Genomic DNA, 15,843 nt, shown 5'->3' with positions numbered 1-15,843 from the left:
GTACAGTTAATATCCGAGTAATCCCTTGGTAAAACACCTTGTCCTGTGTGTTAATTTTTTCTGTCTAACAGCAATTACTATTCTGAGCAAATTTCGTATGATCCTAAGTATTTTGTGGATATGTTTTCTCTAGTGATAGAGGAGACTTGGGTGATCTGTTTCCTATTACTGCACTTAATTGAGTTTCAGTGAAGACAACAGAAGTTATCATTAGCCCATGGCTATTCTGTCATGTGCTCTGATCCTATCTGATCTCGTAAATCAGACTTAGTAGTTAATGTTTAGGTGAACCATAAAGGCATAAAAAAAAAACCAAACTTGAAGGTAGTTTTGAAGATACCTCTTTGCTTATGATGTCCAGCCTCCTGGCATCTCAGGAAATGGTGCTTTGTTTAACAAATAGAGCCTTCCTGTCTCCTTGCGTGAAGAACTCTGGCTACCGGTTCTGATTCTGTATATCCTTCCATAGTGAAGTCTAAGAACAGAATTCTGAATGCAATCCTATGCCTAGCAGTTTCGTTTCAACATGGAAATTATCACCTTCATATAATTTTATGCCTGTTCTGTGTTTTACATTGATAGGCAGTTGTGTGTTATGTTATTCCTGGGTAGTAAAGGAACTGGAGACTGTTAGACTAGAAAGAGGCACTGTGAATAATCAAACCCAATGTCTTAGAAATCTACATTAAGCGCATTTGTAAGTAAATTTGAGTGGAGTGAATCTAAAAATCCATTACTGATTGTACTGTGGTTTTAATTTAAAACTAGAAAACTATTTTTTTGGCTTATTTTGCTGTCCTTTGCAAGATCTTACTCAGGTTGTATTGCAAGGGTTCTCACTTGACTGCCATGCTCCTTAATTTCTAATATTGTTATTTTTATGTCCTCCTAAAATACTTTATTAATGTGCTACTTTATTAATGAGCAATACTTTATTAATGAGATTAATGAGATAACTACTTTCTTCTGCTCCATCTTACTCTTCATCGGCCTCCCTTTGAGATACAGGTTTAGCATATCTGAGCCAGTGAGATTGCAGGCTGCTTTATCTGAGCTCTTAATTTCTTCTGTCTATAATTACTTCACTAATTTATTTCCTTACTTTCTCAGAGTTTCCCCTTTTAAAGTTCAGAACATTAGTCACCAAAGCCACTTTTTAGTCACTCACTACAACTGAGCATATATGATTATTTTCCTTTTAAATAATTCTTTATCTTAAAGAAGGAGAAAAGTAAGGGAAAAAGATGCCAGATTTGTAAAGAAAAATGCTTTAAAGGAGGGGAAAAAATTTGACACAGAGAATATTAATGGTTGGATAAGGAGGGCAGAACTAAACCATGGGGAGAAAGATGAAAGGTAGACATAAGAAGAAAATTCTCTTTGTAAGAAAATCAGAGCATTGAGATTGCTTGGGGAAGTTGTCACTTATGATGTGTTTATTTGGCCTTCAGGCCTCTGCTGATAGGAACTGGGCAATTATTTTGCTTCTCAAGTGGATTTCAGCCCCATTTTCTGTGTTTCTTTGCATCTGCTGTGGGTATGTGGATGTGTCTTTTGGATTCCTTACAGTCAAAGAAATCTGCTAGTTAAAACATCTGGAGATCATAGAATCATAGAATAGTTAGGGTTGGAAAGGACCTTAAGATCATCTAGTTTCAACCCCCCTGCCATGGACAGGGACACCTCACACTAAACCATCCCACCCAAGGCTTCGTCCAACCTGGCCTTGAGCACTGCCAGGGATGGAGCACTCACAACCTCCCTGGGCAACCCATTTCAATGTCTCACCACCCTCACAATAAAGAACAACTTTACTTTTTATCTAACCTGAACTTTGCCTGTTTAAGTTTGAACCCATTGCCCCTAATTACAGTCCCTAATGAAGAGTCCATTTCAATGTCTCACCACCCTCACAATAAAGAACTTCTTTTTATCTAACCTGAACTTTGTTTAAGTTTGAACCCATTGCCCCTAATTACAGTCCCTAATGAAGAGTCCCTCCCCAGCATCCCTATAGGCCCCCTTCAGATACTGGAAGGCTGCTATGAGGTCTCCACGCAGCCTTCTCTTCTCCAGGCTGAACAGCCCCAACTTCCTCAACCTATCTTCTTACGGGAGGTGCTCCAGTCCCCTGATCATCCTCGTGGCCCTCCTCTGGGCGACTTGTTCCAACAGTTCCATGTCCTTTTTATGTTGAGGACACCAGAACTGCACACAATACTCCAGGTGAGGTCTCACAAGAGCAGAGTAGAGGGGCAGGATCACCTCCTTCGACCTGCTGGTCACGCTCCTTTTGATGCAGCCCAGGATACGGTTGGCTTTCTGGGCTGCGAGCACACACTGAAGCAGACTCATGTTCATTTTCTCATCGACCTATACCCCCAAGTCCTTCTCCACAGGGCTGCTCTGAATCTCTTCTTTGCCCAACCTGTAGTTGTGCCTGGGATTGTGATAACTTGGCTTTCATTAGTAGGTGTTTTATTTCTTTCAGTCTGGGTCTGAGAATACAACTTTTCCCATAATTGCATTGTTCTAGGTGGTGTATGCTGCTCTGTGCAGTGGCACAACTGACAGTTCCACATCCAAGTCTGCCTAAAAGGGTCTCCAGTAGACTTTCACAAACACATGTACAGAAGCTTTGTCTTTTGGTTCCAAAGGAAAAGTAAAGATGGGAAGACGCTTTTGCACATGTCAACAATGTGTGATATTTTAATGCATATGTTCATGTCATATTCTTCAAAGCCAGTGTTTAAAAGTTTAAAGATGTGGCATCCATGTACACCCAAGAGTGCTTTTATATTTTGTGAGGGTCGTGTTTGCATTTTCCTATTACCTGTAATAAAGTGGGTGTAGGGGAAGTACTCCTTAAGTAATAATAACGGGGGGGGGGGGGGGGGGGGGGAGCGAGAAAAATGGTTTCCCAAGTGCATTGTGATTGTGCTGTTAAAAATTGAAATTACCTTCTGCCTTACTGTTGGCCTATCTGAAGGGCATCTTTACTGAATGAATGACTTAAGTGCACATTTGATATATCTTTCAAATGTGTAGTACCAACTATGGTTGAATAGTTCTACCCTAGGATTACTTGTGGTTTATGATAAATTGCTTACAAATACGACTTCACAGAAAATTCTGTGAAACACATGATCTTTTTAATGTGATGTCTTCCAATATAATGTGTAAACCTCTACATTAAATACACCTGTTTTCTAAAAAGAAACAAAGAATCACTGTTTTGTTTTAGACGTGGGCAGAAGAAGAATTGGACATAGGTTTGTTGCTAAAGTTGTGTGCTGTCATCATCCTCTTGAGAGTGATTATCACAAAGGCATACCGTGAGTGGGCAACACTGAGTTGTCGCTCACAGCTAGAAGAGTGATTAAGAGCAGCTTGCCATGTCATGCTGACTTGTCACTGCCAGTATGTCTTGCAGAAGTTTTGTGGCTGTTACTGTCCATAAGTAATCATGGACATTTTCTTCTTTTCCAGAGTAAAGATGGGAAAACACCTTTGCACATGACAGCAATCCATGGTAGATTTTCAAGATCCCAAACCATCATTCAAAATGGTAAAAAAGGGGGGGTGGGAGGGGTGGGGTTGGGCACGGCTTATTATTACTAAATACCACTGAAAGGTGTATAGACTTTTAAATCCAAAGTACTCGTTCATGGGCAGTTGTTAATGCAAATCATCATCAGTGCTATGATTCTATTTTTGTGACAAAAGTATCTGTATGCCTACTTAGTAATTACTTTCTATTGTAGGAGCTGAAATAGACTGTGAAGATAAGAATGGAAATACTCCTTTGCACATAGCAGCTAGATATGGCCATGAGCTATTAATCAACACTCTGATTACGAGTGGTGCTGACACTGCAAAGTAGGTAACTTTACTGGCATGAATGCAAGCTGATAGAATTTAGAAATGTATTTATTAGATTAACTAGTATGATTTTTTTTAATATCATCTTCAACTTGAAATAGGAAATACATCATCTGTTAGACAGTAGTGTACTTTTAAGTAGCTACTCAGTACATTGGAATTTGCACAAAAGGAAAGAGAAATGGATTTTCCTCTAATGTGAAATAAAAGCTCTGAAAGTTTTAATAGGCCGTTGCACTGAGTTAATGCATCCTGCTAGCTTAGAAGAAAGTGTTTCATATGTGAAGTTTTCCTAAGGCTTGGTATTCTAATTAAGTGGTTTGCTGACCAAACCATGCATGTGTGCTTTGGGACACAATCGTGTTTGTTTTATTTTAATTGTAATGAAACTGTGATACCTGATTATGGTGTATCTTAGGCGGGGTATACATGGAATGTTTCCTCTCCATTTGGCAGCATTAAGTGGATTTTCAGACTGCTGCAGAAAGCTTCTCTCATCAGGTAGGATACTCTTTAAAATCTTATAGCTGCTTTGTACTATACTTTTTATTCCATAGAATAGCTTTTAATTAGGTCTTAATTTAGTAATAGATAACAATATTTATAGTTTGTTGTGTCTGTGTGTTTTAAGTTGGGCATAGAGGTGTGATGACTGGTTCAGACCAGAACTGAACTTCAAGGACAAAGACTAATGTTCTTTTAAATGACTTCGTGGAGCATCTTCCACTTCCATTCCATGATGTTTTTAGTTTAATACAGGTTAGTCTATTCCTGCATTTGGTGCCTAGTAGCTTTGAAGGCTCTGGACTGCTGCATTAAAAAAAACATCGCATTGGTGGTTTGTTGTTAGTTAAATGTAACCTGAACTTTGCTTTGCTTTCATTGTTGGATTCCTCCCTGAAGTTGAGAGAGCTGCAAGGTTATTACTTCCCTTGTTGTCTAGAGTCTGCTATGGTGTGAATTCTGAGCTCTTAGAAGCACTGCAGTTCTAAGAAAGTAGGTGTGTCTGTGTGGAACACAGGAACAGAAGAAGAAAAAATAAACTAAATGGTTGTACCTGAAACTGAAGGCACTTAATGTGTTTTGAAAAAAGAAAAGTGGGGGACAGAGTGTTGGGGAGAAGGAAGAGTCAGCACTTTCTTCCCCAGCTTTATATTGTATGCTAGGAAAGCCTGGGAGAAGAACTAAAGAAGTGTAACTAAAACTGCCACTGGTAAGGCTTTTTATTTCACTGCTCCGTCATGGACAAGCTTGCAAGGATTTGTTTCAGGGAAGAACTGTCCTGTAGTTTACAGTATTTCAATTGGATGTATTCAAAGTGAGGAATGCTCTGGCTCTTTCTCCTTTCTGCACACAGTGCTGTGCTGGCTGTGCCCTTACTGAAGATTCAGTATGGCAAAGGAAGCCCTGTGGAAGACTTGCAAGTGGTTTCTGTGACTTTTACATGAGTTGGGCAGACTTAGAGGTAAAGGTAGCCTGGAGCAGAAAGGGCTTAAAGTGTATGTTCAGCCTTCAGACTGGAAAGACTTAGATTCTGCTAACAGCTGGTTATTACACGCTGTTGGTGTGGTGATTGGTATCTGCAGACAATGTGCTCTTTAGGTTTTGGGAGGAGGAGTCTCACTTACGTAAATCAAGAATCTCTGATTTTTAAATTCAGTAATACTCATGGGCAGACCTTAAAGTAAAAAAAAATAATAAAAATTAAATAAATAAATAAAAAACCCCCCAGCAAACGTCAATCTGCCCTGTCCCAGTACTGTATGACATATAAGTAGTTAGTGGCATTAGACAAGTAACCTAGGGATGTGGAAAGGCATCAAAGGCTACTCTTCAAATCATAAATTGTTTGCTGTATATCACTGCCTTTTGAAATGGGAGAACAGAGTAGCGCATACAAAATCCATGTCTGGGGGCATATAGAGTAGGAAAAGAGTCTTGAATAACACATCCTGTGTTACCGATTACTTGTCGTTGTTGAACAATCCTTTAAAAAAAAAATTGCATTCCTAGGCAAAAGTACTAAAATTGGAGATTTAATGAGTAAGTTTTGTTACATAAAAGCAAGACTCTTAGGAGAATACGGTAGTTTTCTCAAACCAAAAATGTAGCTTTTAAACCTGACTGAAATAGCAATCTTCATGTCAAAATACATGGTTAGATATGGAATTGCACAATTAAATTTTGTGATCTTAAATTTGAAGTTATATAGTTCACACAGTTGGGGAAGAGAAAGCTACAGTGTTCTCTGAATGGTTTCTCTGTAAGTAATTACTATTTACAGCCTTTGCTCCAGCTTAGCAAAATTCTTTCTTTGGGACTAAAGAGCTAAATTCAGAGATGAAATGTAAGTAGCTTCTGGATTTAGTAATGCTGAAACTCCCTGTTAAATAAATAAATAAATCTCAGCAGAACACTGACAAATTCTAGCATATTCTTAAATTTTCATAGTGCTTCATATATTTTATATTCAATACTAATTTACACAGAGATATTAGGAGGTAAATAGGATAATAAGGAATATAGTCTCTTGCCTCAGTGCAGCTACTTGTGTTTTTTCTTAGCCTTTTCAGTTTTACTTGAATGCCTGTTTTTCAGGATACTGTGAATAGCAAGGATGTGTTGCAAATGAAGTAAATTTTCAGTGCATAAGTGCTTTTCTGCAAGGAGCTGTTAAGCTTGCTGAGTAAGCATTTCTCTTAAGGGTAGATGAGTACAGCTTTGTCAAAGGTGGTCTTACATAACCATTTTACAAAATACTTGATTTGTAGGTTTTGACATTGACACACCAGATGACTTTGGCAGGACTTGCCTTCATGCAGCTGCAGCTGGAGGGTATGTAAAAAAAGCATTCATGCTTTCATATTTAGCATTCTTCTTTTCAATTGCTGATCATTCCTGTTGTTTTTTTCTTACTTCCTTTCTGTGCTTTTCCTGCCCTCTTCTCTTTGAATTTATGTAAACATTAAAATAATTTCAAGATGGAGTCTATCTACAAACAATATAAATAAATATTCAGCTCAATAAGTAATTATTGGAGTGCAGTGTCCAAGCCTTACCTTAGGTTTATGCTTGGGGATTAATGGAATTTTTAGAATTTACAGCATTCAAAGATGGCATGCCCAGCTTAGGTCACCCTAGGGCATGAGGTGGAAAGCAGCAACTTTGGGAAATATGCTTTTACCAAATCCTTAAACAAAAGATCAATCTAACTAAATTAAAAGCCATAATTAAATTCCAGAGTTTAGGTGGCTGAAGTAGTCAGAACTACTTGCTCATCACTTGAGTTGTGATCCATATTGATTATTGTTATTGTATTGTAGGTTTTCTATAGCAGCTACTCAAAATTGCCTGGAAGAATTGGGTAATAAATTTCATGATACACTTTGTGGGACACAAGAACTCCATGATATTGCTATTTTCATTTTTCTGTTTCAATGTTGTTCAAGTAATACTGTTAAGTAATCATTCCAAGTCAAAAGATTCTTGATAGATACACCCCTGTTGCAAATGATATGGGTAAAATGCTATCTTTTCATATAAACCCACATAATTTGTGACACATTCGCTCATTCATCTCCAGTTTAGAAAAGTTACTAAGATAGTGTTTAAACTATAAGAACTATAGTACATGTATTATAATGACTGTATTGAATTGAAAACAAATTACACTAAAAAGTGAAATATTTATGTTGCAACTTCTATTTGGCCTTAACTGTATAGTGAAAACTTGTATCTGTGTTGGAATCCTGGTAGCAAAAAGCATGTGATATGCAGGTATTATTATTTGTTTGTTTTAAAGAATTTACATGTCTGTTGAATTAGGTTAATGTTTCTGTGCTTTATGCATGCCTTTTGACATCAATAGAATTTCTAAATATGGATTTGAAATAATTTATATTCTTTCCTGATTTGGCCCTGCAATTCTGAAATCTATTTTACATAGAGAAATACATTTCTCAAAATGTTCACACAATAGTTCAGTTCCATTAAAACCAACATATGAGATGTGTATGTGTAGCAGTTCTGATGTTTGCAGAGGCCACTATTAAGGAAAAAAAAAATATTTGCAATCAGAAGTAATATTGCATTAATTTAATAGGAATTTGGAGTGCCTAAATCTTCTACTTAATACTGGTGCCGACTTCAACAAAAAGGACAGATTTGGGAGGTAAGACGTTCTAGATTTGTATATTGCTAAGGACTGTTAAAAGTATTACAGAAGTAGCATATTGCTATGAGGGCAAGTCTAATAAACTGTGCTTTAGCATATGTTACCAAAAGTTACAAACATATTTTGTTTACTGTGTTGTATTAAGTGGGTGTTTAGTCTTGTTTTTAAAGACTGAGTTCCATATTAGACTGTAATATTTTTTGAGCCTCTTTTGCTTGTAACATGGATCTAATGAGTTTAAATTGCTCTCATCTAAGGACATTAGTAATGTTTTCCAAGTAATTTGTCAGTCAAATCTATAAATCTGTTTATATTTCTAGGCTTTTTTATTTAAAAAATCCATTATTTTATTACAACTGCTTCACCTTTTCCTTTAATTATATCCATTCCTTTTTGTTTCCTTGGTCATGCCCTGAAGTCTTTGGAATGACATTAATTTCTATTTTTAGTATAGGAATATTTAAGTTTAGATGGCATGATCAGTACTTGTGTAAAATCTCACATCACATCATGGAAAATATGACTTTCCAGGATGTGAATGGCAGGAATAGGATTTGAGGAGAATGTTCTGGAGTCAGTGATGTATTTTGCTTTTAAATTCCACTTCCATTCTTTCCTGAGAAAGGAACAATGATCTGTCACAACTGTTGTCATTGAAAGCTGCTTTTTTGTTGGTTTGGGTTTTTTTTATTTAACATGCATGTTACATAGAAAAATTATTTCAAGAAAGGAAAAAAAATAAAATAGTCAAAACTGGAAAGAAATAGGGAAAAGTAGTTTGAAGGGAGAGGGAAGAGGTAGAACACTTTAAAGTGCTTGACTTTCTCCTCAAAATTGAGATATAGTAGCAATCTCTTTTTAAAAATAGAAAATGGAATTCCGAGTCATCTTTGTGGATTTGAAATTTTATCCAAAGTGGTTTATTTAGAGAATTGTTTATGTATTTGAAGCTGGAATAAGTTTTCACTGAGAATATACATAAGTACTAATTTTTAATAGGTTTTTTTTTAAGTAGACAAGGCATATTTTTGTAAGTTTTCTTTACTAGCATAACAGACATAATGCTGTAGTTAAAAATAAATATGCTTGCCTCAGACAAAATTCGGATCTGTTTGTCAAAAACTTGTCAGTTGTTTCATTTTGACCCTGTTTAGTTACTCTGCAGTTCTTGGATTTGTCCATATTTTTTCCACGTGGCTTGAAATTACTTAACTGTAAAGAATATTTCTAATGTAAACTTGATTTTCCTCTATATGTTTGCACGAGAAAACTCATATAGAGCTTCCCTTAATGCAAAGTTTGTGCATATTTTGGCTGTCAGATAGATCCCCTAGTGGTTGTTTTGCATTATAGATTGGCCCCATTGTTTAATATTGGAATGATGCATTCTTCATCACAAATACTTGTTACAAAATGTGAGGAGGATTTAAGTTTCATTTTGTTTTGCTTTTTCTGTCTCTTTAATATTATTTTGCTGTTATTTACCATTGTACTTTTTATTTAAATGTGTACTAAAGAACTCCACTCCATTATGCTGCTGCCAATTGTAATTATCAGTGCCTGTTTGCCCTTGTGGGATCTGGAGCTAGTGTGAATGACCTTGATGAGAGGGGTTGTACACCTCTGCACTATGCAGCTGCATCAGACACAGATGGAAAGTAAGTGGCATGCTTTGTACTAAAGTCTTTCTCTTTAGAAACCTTTGACCTGTGAATTTTGTTTTTGTTCTGCCTTCAGACTCGCCAAATGCATTTTCTTTTGCATTTTTTTTTTACTTTTTTAAAGATTAAATCTGACAGTGTTGTATATAAAATATTTTTGTTGTATATAAAATATGTAACTAATATTTCTGTGAAAAATTAACCATAGGAAAAATTACTGTAATTTTTTGGTTATGTCCTAATTCAGTAATTCATTGGGAACAGAGTTTTTAATCCCACCTGCTGTGTAGTGGGATATTGAGGAAATATTATTTGTGGGGGGTATTATGACAGTTATGTGCAGTCATTTTGCTTTAAAATTAAATTCTGGTGAAAGATGGTGTATAGGTAGGGTTCTTAATGTTGTCCCAAAATCTGTGCCAGAAATACACTAGAAAACTAGACTGAGTAAACCTACATCAGGTTAGAGATTAACATTTCAATATAAGATGCTTTACCCATTTAGGGTTTGATTAAACTATTCATGTTTGGCATTAAAACTCTTGTTAGTGTAAATTTTTTGGAAGTAGATAGACTTTTATTAATGAAATGCATCCAGAAACTTTCATAAATTTACAAATGTCTCTTGCAAGTGGGTTTTTTCTGCAACTAAGTTATATTTAACATAGTTATCAACTACTTAAATGCTTACATGCAAAGCTTACATAGATAGCACAAAATCATGAGGTTACTTAAGCTCCAGATGTTGTATATATTGAGGAGATTTGGAAAAAGTGCCACTTTGGAAAATGTGTCCACAGTCACATACACAGGTCAGAACAAGCTGGTGTGCAGCATCATGTTTCAAATGCACTCAGTGACACCTTCAGTGGTAAAGAGTGCTGCTTCGTGCTACATCATCTTGTTTAATAAGGTACCTTTTAAAAGGTGAGGTAGCGATATGAAAAAGGTGGCATGTAACTTGCAGATTGAGTTTTGAAAGATGAACAAATAATACTTACATGGTCATTTAAAGTATAAGCCTTTTTATTTCAAACCAAAATTGCTGCTTTTTAGATACACTTTCAATTCCTGCTGGAGTTTGCTGAGACGATCTTACTTTAATTGCCCTCTTGCACGTTGAGCTAGTATTAATGTTAGCTTCACAGTTGCTCTGAAAACCTCCAAACTATAATGGTTTTTCAGATGACATCGTTTTCAGATGACATCGTTTTGCCATCTGTCTTATAAAAGGCACAAGCAAGAATGATGATGGCAATGCTGCAGAGCTTTGGGAAGTAACTCAAAGAATCGTCTCTGGAAGCCACATGGTATTGCCCTTCTGATTCACAATTGTCTTTCTAGAAGACAGGCTGCAAAGCAGAGTGGCCTGAGGAAAAGCTTTTTATTGATGCAGAAAGATGATTAGTAACAGCTGGAAAACCAGAACCGCTCAGCTCATATTCAAAATAGGAATGAAGCTAAAAATGATTACTGAGTTGGAATATAAAGTCTGGGGAAAAAAAGTCAGGAAATTATCTACATAGAAATGCCAAAGATATTTATGGGCATTTTATAGTCTTTGTTCAGACATCTTTAAAGACAGATTTTAGGGACAATGATGGTTTTGTTGAAAATTATTTTCTGGTTTGTTCCTGTTTAGAAGTGTTTCTTTTATGTGTTTAACAAATGCTTCTGATCTGGACCAAACACCAGTGAGCCTCATTTTGGCAAGACTAGGGAAAGAAACATCTTTGCAGAATGAGATAAACTAAGCAGCATTTTAGGGGAGAAAAGCCCACGCTCTGTCTATGTTAGAGTTACTTAATAGGCAGTACACCAGTAAGTAAATGGGAAATAAAATTAACTTATCTGGGCTTTCACACAAAGTTCAGTTATTTCCTTTAAGGAGGCCTGTTGAGGACAGTTAAGTATGCAAAAGATGCAAATTTAATCTCTTTCCTGGATGAGAAGAAACAGCAAAAATAGTTACATGGTTTTCATTGGAAAGAATGGGTACTCAAGGGATTTTAGTAGACTTTGCTTCCTGCAGTATTTAGTGTATTGTATTTTTTTTGTGAGCACACAAATAGAGAAAACAAAGAAATAGAGATTTAGATAGCCAAGGCCAGAAGTGTTTAACATTTATAAATGAGCCATGAATGTTAATACAAAATCACTGATTAAAATTAACAAAGAAAGTTAGATGACTGGACAAATAAAATGTAGGGACAGTAATTCTCGCTCAGTGGGACAAATTGTCGTTCTCTGGACTCTCAGAAATCTCATCCTGTTTCATTTCAAATAAAAACATGTGGGTTCAGTTGCCATTAGTGGAATCCAGGCATTTGTTTACCGGGTGAATAAAACCTGAATTAGTTGGTTACAAACATGCTTTACAAGTAGCTTTTTATTAGGTACATTTAACTTGGTTTACAGTTATTTATATCTTATGTTACGTTTTATATACGTATTTATATGTTATATGTATTTATATACGTATTTATAACGCTATGTTACGGCTACTTTTTTTCACTACCTACCTAAGTCCTTTATGCTGGGCACAAAATGATAAAAATGAGAGTACTCCTCAACTTTGTAATGAGACAGAGTATGTTGTAACTGGACATTTCCTTGTTCATAGTTTTTCCTGCAGCTTTTTCCCCCTTTCATCTTCACTCACATGGTTTGTACACTATTCAACCTATGACTGGAAAAGCAAATGTCAGGTCTTCAGCAAATCACTGTTGTTACACATGAAGTTACCAGGCCTTTGACCAAGTACAGCTGTCTCTTACTCCTGTTGAAATGTGTTTCTGTTTCATCACAGCTGGTACTGGACCTCACTGAGATGATGAACTTGTCCTGTTACATTTGCTGACCCCTTCCTTGAAAAAACTTATACAGAGTTCTGATGCTGCAGGGTCATGCTGTCTTCCTGCCAGCGATGGCTGCTTTTGTAGGATTTCACCATCAAGTTCGGGGTCATGATGATGACTTTGCAGAGTGTTGCTGAAATGATAGCATAAAATTATGAATAAGAAGTGTGATTGGTTGGAGTTGTCCAGTGTGCATACATGGAATCTCTTAGAAAAACAGGGAAAGAGAGATGACTTAATCTTTCATCCTCATGGCTGTCTGTATTTGAAATTGCGATGACCATGTTCTGCCTTATAACTTTGTGTAATGAAAGTAAGGAATGGTAGGATGTAAGTATGCCAACAACTGTTTATTGAGTAAATAAATGGATACATTCCATCATCTTTGGTAAGTCGTGGGAAATGGGCGAGGTGCCTGAGGATTGGCGGATGGCAAAGGTCACACCAATCTGTAAGAAGGGCAAGAAGGAGGACCCGGGTAATTATAGACCGGTCAGCCTTACCTCCATCCCTGGAAAGGTGATGGAACAACTTATTCTTGACTCCATCACTAGGCATATCAAGGATGAGGGGGTCATTAAGAACAGCCAACATGGTTTTATGAGGGGGAAGTCATGTATGACCAACCTTATAGCCTTCTATGAGGAAGTGACTAGGTGGAGGGATGATGGTAGAGCGGTAGATGTAGTTTTTCTTGATTTCAGTAAGGCATTTGATACTGTCTCCCACAGCATCCTCATAGATAAGCTAAGGAAGTGTGGGCTTGACGATCAAGTAGTGAGGTGGATCGAGAACTGGTTGAAAGAAAGAAGGCAGAGAGTTGTGGTCAATGGCGCAGAATCTAGCTGGAGGTCTGTGACTAGTGGAGTTCCTCAGGGGTCGGTGCTGGGACCGGTGCTGTTTAATATTTTCATCAATGACCTGGATGAGGGAACTGAGTGCACCCTCAGCAAGTTTGCTGATGACACAAAACTGGGAGGAGTGGCTGACACACCAGAGGACTGTGCTGCCATTCAGCGAGACCTGGACAGGCTGGAGAGTTGGGCGGGGAGAAACTTGATGAAATTTAACAAGGGCAAGTGTAGAGTCTTGCATCTGGGGAAGAACAACCCCATGTACCAGTACAGGTTGGGGGTTGACCTGCTGGAAAGTAGTGAAGGGGAAAGGGACCTGGGGGTCCTGGTGGATAGGAGGATGACCATGAGCCAGCAATGTGCTCTTGTGGCCAAGAAGGCAAATGGCATCTTAGGGTGCATTAGAAAGGGAGTGGTTAGTAGGTCAAGAGAGGTTCTCCTCCCCCTCTACTCAGCCTTGGTGAGGCCGCATCTGGAATATTGCGTCCAGTTCTGGGCCCCTCTGTTCAAGAAGGACAGGGAATTGCTTGAAGGAGTCCAGCGCAGAGCCACAAAGATGATTAAGGGAGTGGAACATCTCCCTTATGAGGAGAGGCTGAGGGAGCTGGGTCTCTTTAGCTTGCAAAAGAGGAGACTGAGGGGTGACCTCATCAATGTTTACAAATATGTAAAGGGTAGGTGTCAGGATGATGGAGCTAGGCTTTTTTCAGTGATATCCAGTGATAGGACAAGGGGCAATGGGTGTAAACTGGAACATAGGAAGTTCCACGTTAACATCAGGAAGAACTTCTTTACTGTAAGAGTGACAGAGCACTGGAACAGGTTGCCCAGGGGGGTTGTGGAGTCTCCTACACTGGAGATATTCAAGGCCCGCCTGGACAAGTTCCTGTGTGATGTACTGTAGGTTACCCTGCTCTTGCAGGGGGGTTGGACTAGATGATCTTTTTAGGTCCCTTCCAACCCTTGGGATTCTGTGATTCTGTGATTAGTGGCTGGTATTGGAAGCGTATGTGTGTGTGACTCATGGATACCGACCATGAAGAACTGAGCTATTGGTTCTCTTCCTTCTACATTAAGTACAGAAAAATGTACTGCTACAGAAAAACATACAAAAATGGTAATCATTTATATTAACAAAGGTAACTGCAATTGTAATAGCGAGGAGGAAAATAGCCATGAGATACTAGCTTTAACGAAGTCAGATAATTCAGAGGATGCAGGATGTCTGCAGAAAAGGATTTGTTCAAATTTTGGAAGCTTTGTGTTTGACCTTAAGACTTGGTGTAATGAGTTAAGTGTTTCTAGCTAGTATTGTACATTAAATCAGTGTTCTTGTGTGCTGTATTCTGTTTTCCAGTTGAATTTCAATAATTTGACACTTAGCATAAAGTTGAAATTCAACATTTAGATATATGGTTTTGCTTATGTCAATTTAAATAGGTGCCTGGAATACTTGCTAAGAAATGATGCCAATCCAGGGATCCGAGACAAGCAAGGATACAATGCAGTACATTATTCAGCTGCTTATGGTCATCGCTTATGTCTTGAATTGGTAAGAAGATATATCATAGATGAAAGCTGTAACAGCTGCTCTTACATAGGATGATAGAGGCCAGAGGATTCCTCCACCTTGATTGTTCATTTTTAAGCTAGGTCAAGAGTGGTTTTCAGCCCCTGTGAAGATACTTAAGCACTTGGTACTGTTAAAATTAAAAGGGGCAAGATGAGGAGCTAAAAGATGCTGGACACTGGTCTAAAAAGGTAATACATTGAGATAAAGAGATAACTAGTTGAGTATGTGGGATATAGTTTTATTTTGTTCCTTAACTCAGAATATACTGCTAGTTTTTTTCCTTATGGCTGAAATACAATAACCAAGTTTGTCCCACTTGGGAAGTGTTACGAAATTTCACAAATGTTGTTTGAAGGAGCAAATAAAAATGTAAGGAATACCTGTAAAGTAAGGGTGCCTTTTGAAATACTTCACGTAGTGACAGAATGGCCACATAATAGAATTTTAGATAATAAAGCCTCAGGTAGATATTATAATAATCCCTTTGTAAAATTGTGTATGTTATTTGATATGCTAATTTTATCTCCTCTGTTATACAACTTAGTGTTTTTATACAAATATACTTTTATATTGAGATGTATTCAAACTGCATTCTGAATGTTTTTAATTGCAGATTGCAAGCGAAACGCCTCTAGATGTTGTAAGTGTGCATTATTTCTCACTGTTAAAGTACTACTGTAACATGTGATTTTTAAAATGCTATTTATTTTTAGACTTATTCAACATTCCTTCAATGCATAGATGTATTATTTCATTTCAGTTGCAGTTTAGATTTAATTGCAATCCAGTATTTTAAAATAGGAAATTATTTTAAAGCTATTTATTTTTTTACTTAAACATT

General features: G+C 37.2%; 1 protein-coding gene across 2 annotated transcripts in view; it reads left to right on the top strand.

The window, feature by feature from the left end:
- Positions 1 to 15,843, top strand: part of ANKRD28 (ankyrin repeat domain 28) — a 126,364-nt gene that overhangs the window by 92,569 nt on the left and 17,952 nt on the right. For both annotated transcript variants that reach the window (XM_065665996.1, XM_065665995.1), the window contains exons 9-16: positions 3,490 to 3,568; positions 3,765 to 3,879; positions 4,301 to 4,383; positions 6,654 to 6,717; positions 7,985 to 8,053; positions 9,574 to 9,714; positions 14,870 to 14,981; positions 15,616 to 15,642. In XM_065665996.1, coding sequence (XP_065522068.1) covers positions 3,490 to 3,568; positions 3,765 to 3,879; positions 4,301 to 4,383; positions 6,654 to 6,717; positions 7,985 to 8,053; positions 9,574 to 9,714; positions 14,870 to 14,981; positions 15,616 to 15,642 — 690 coding nt within the window. The remainder of the gene's footprint in view (positions 1 to 3,489; positions 3,569 to 3,764; positions 3,880 to 4,300; positions 4,384 to 6,653; positions 6,718 to 7,984; positions 8,054 to 9,573; positions 9,715 to 14,869; positions 14,982 to 15,615; positions 15,643 to 15,843) is intronic.

Source organism: Lathamus discolor, chromosome 2, assembly GCF_037157495.1.
Source record: "Lathamus discolor isolate bLatDis1 chromosome 2, bLatDis1.hap1, whole genome shotgun sequence".
Classification (NCBI taxonomy): Eukaryota; Metazoa; Chordata; class Aves; order Psittaciformes; family Psittacidae; genus Lathamus; species Lathamus discolor.
This window is presented reverse-complemented; position numbering and strand designations above follow the sequence as displayed.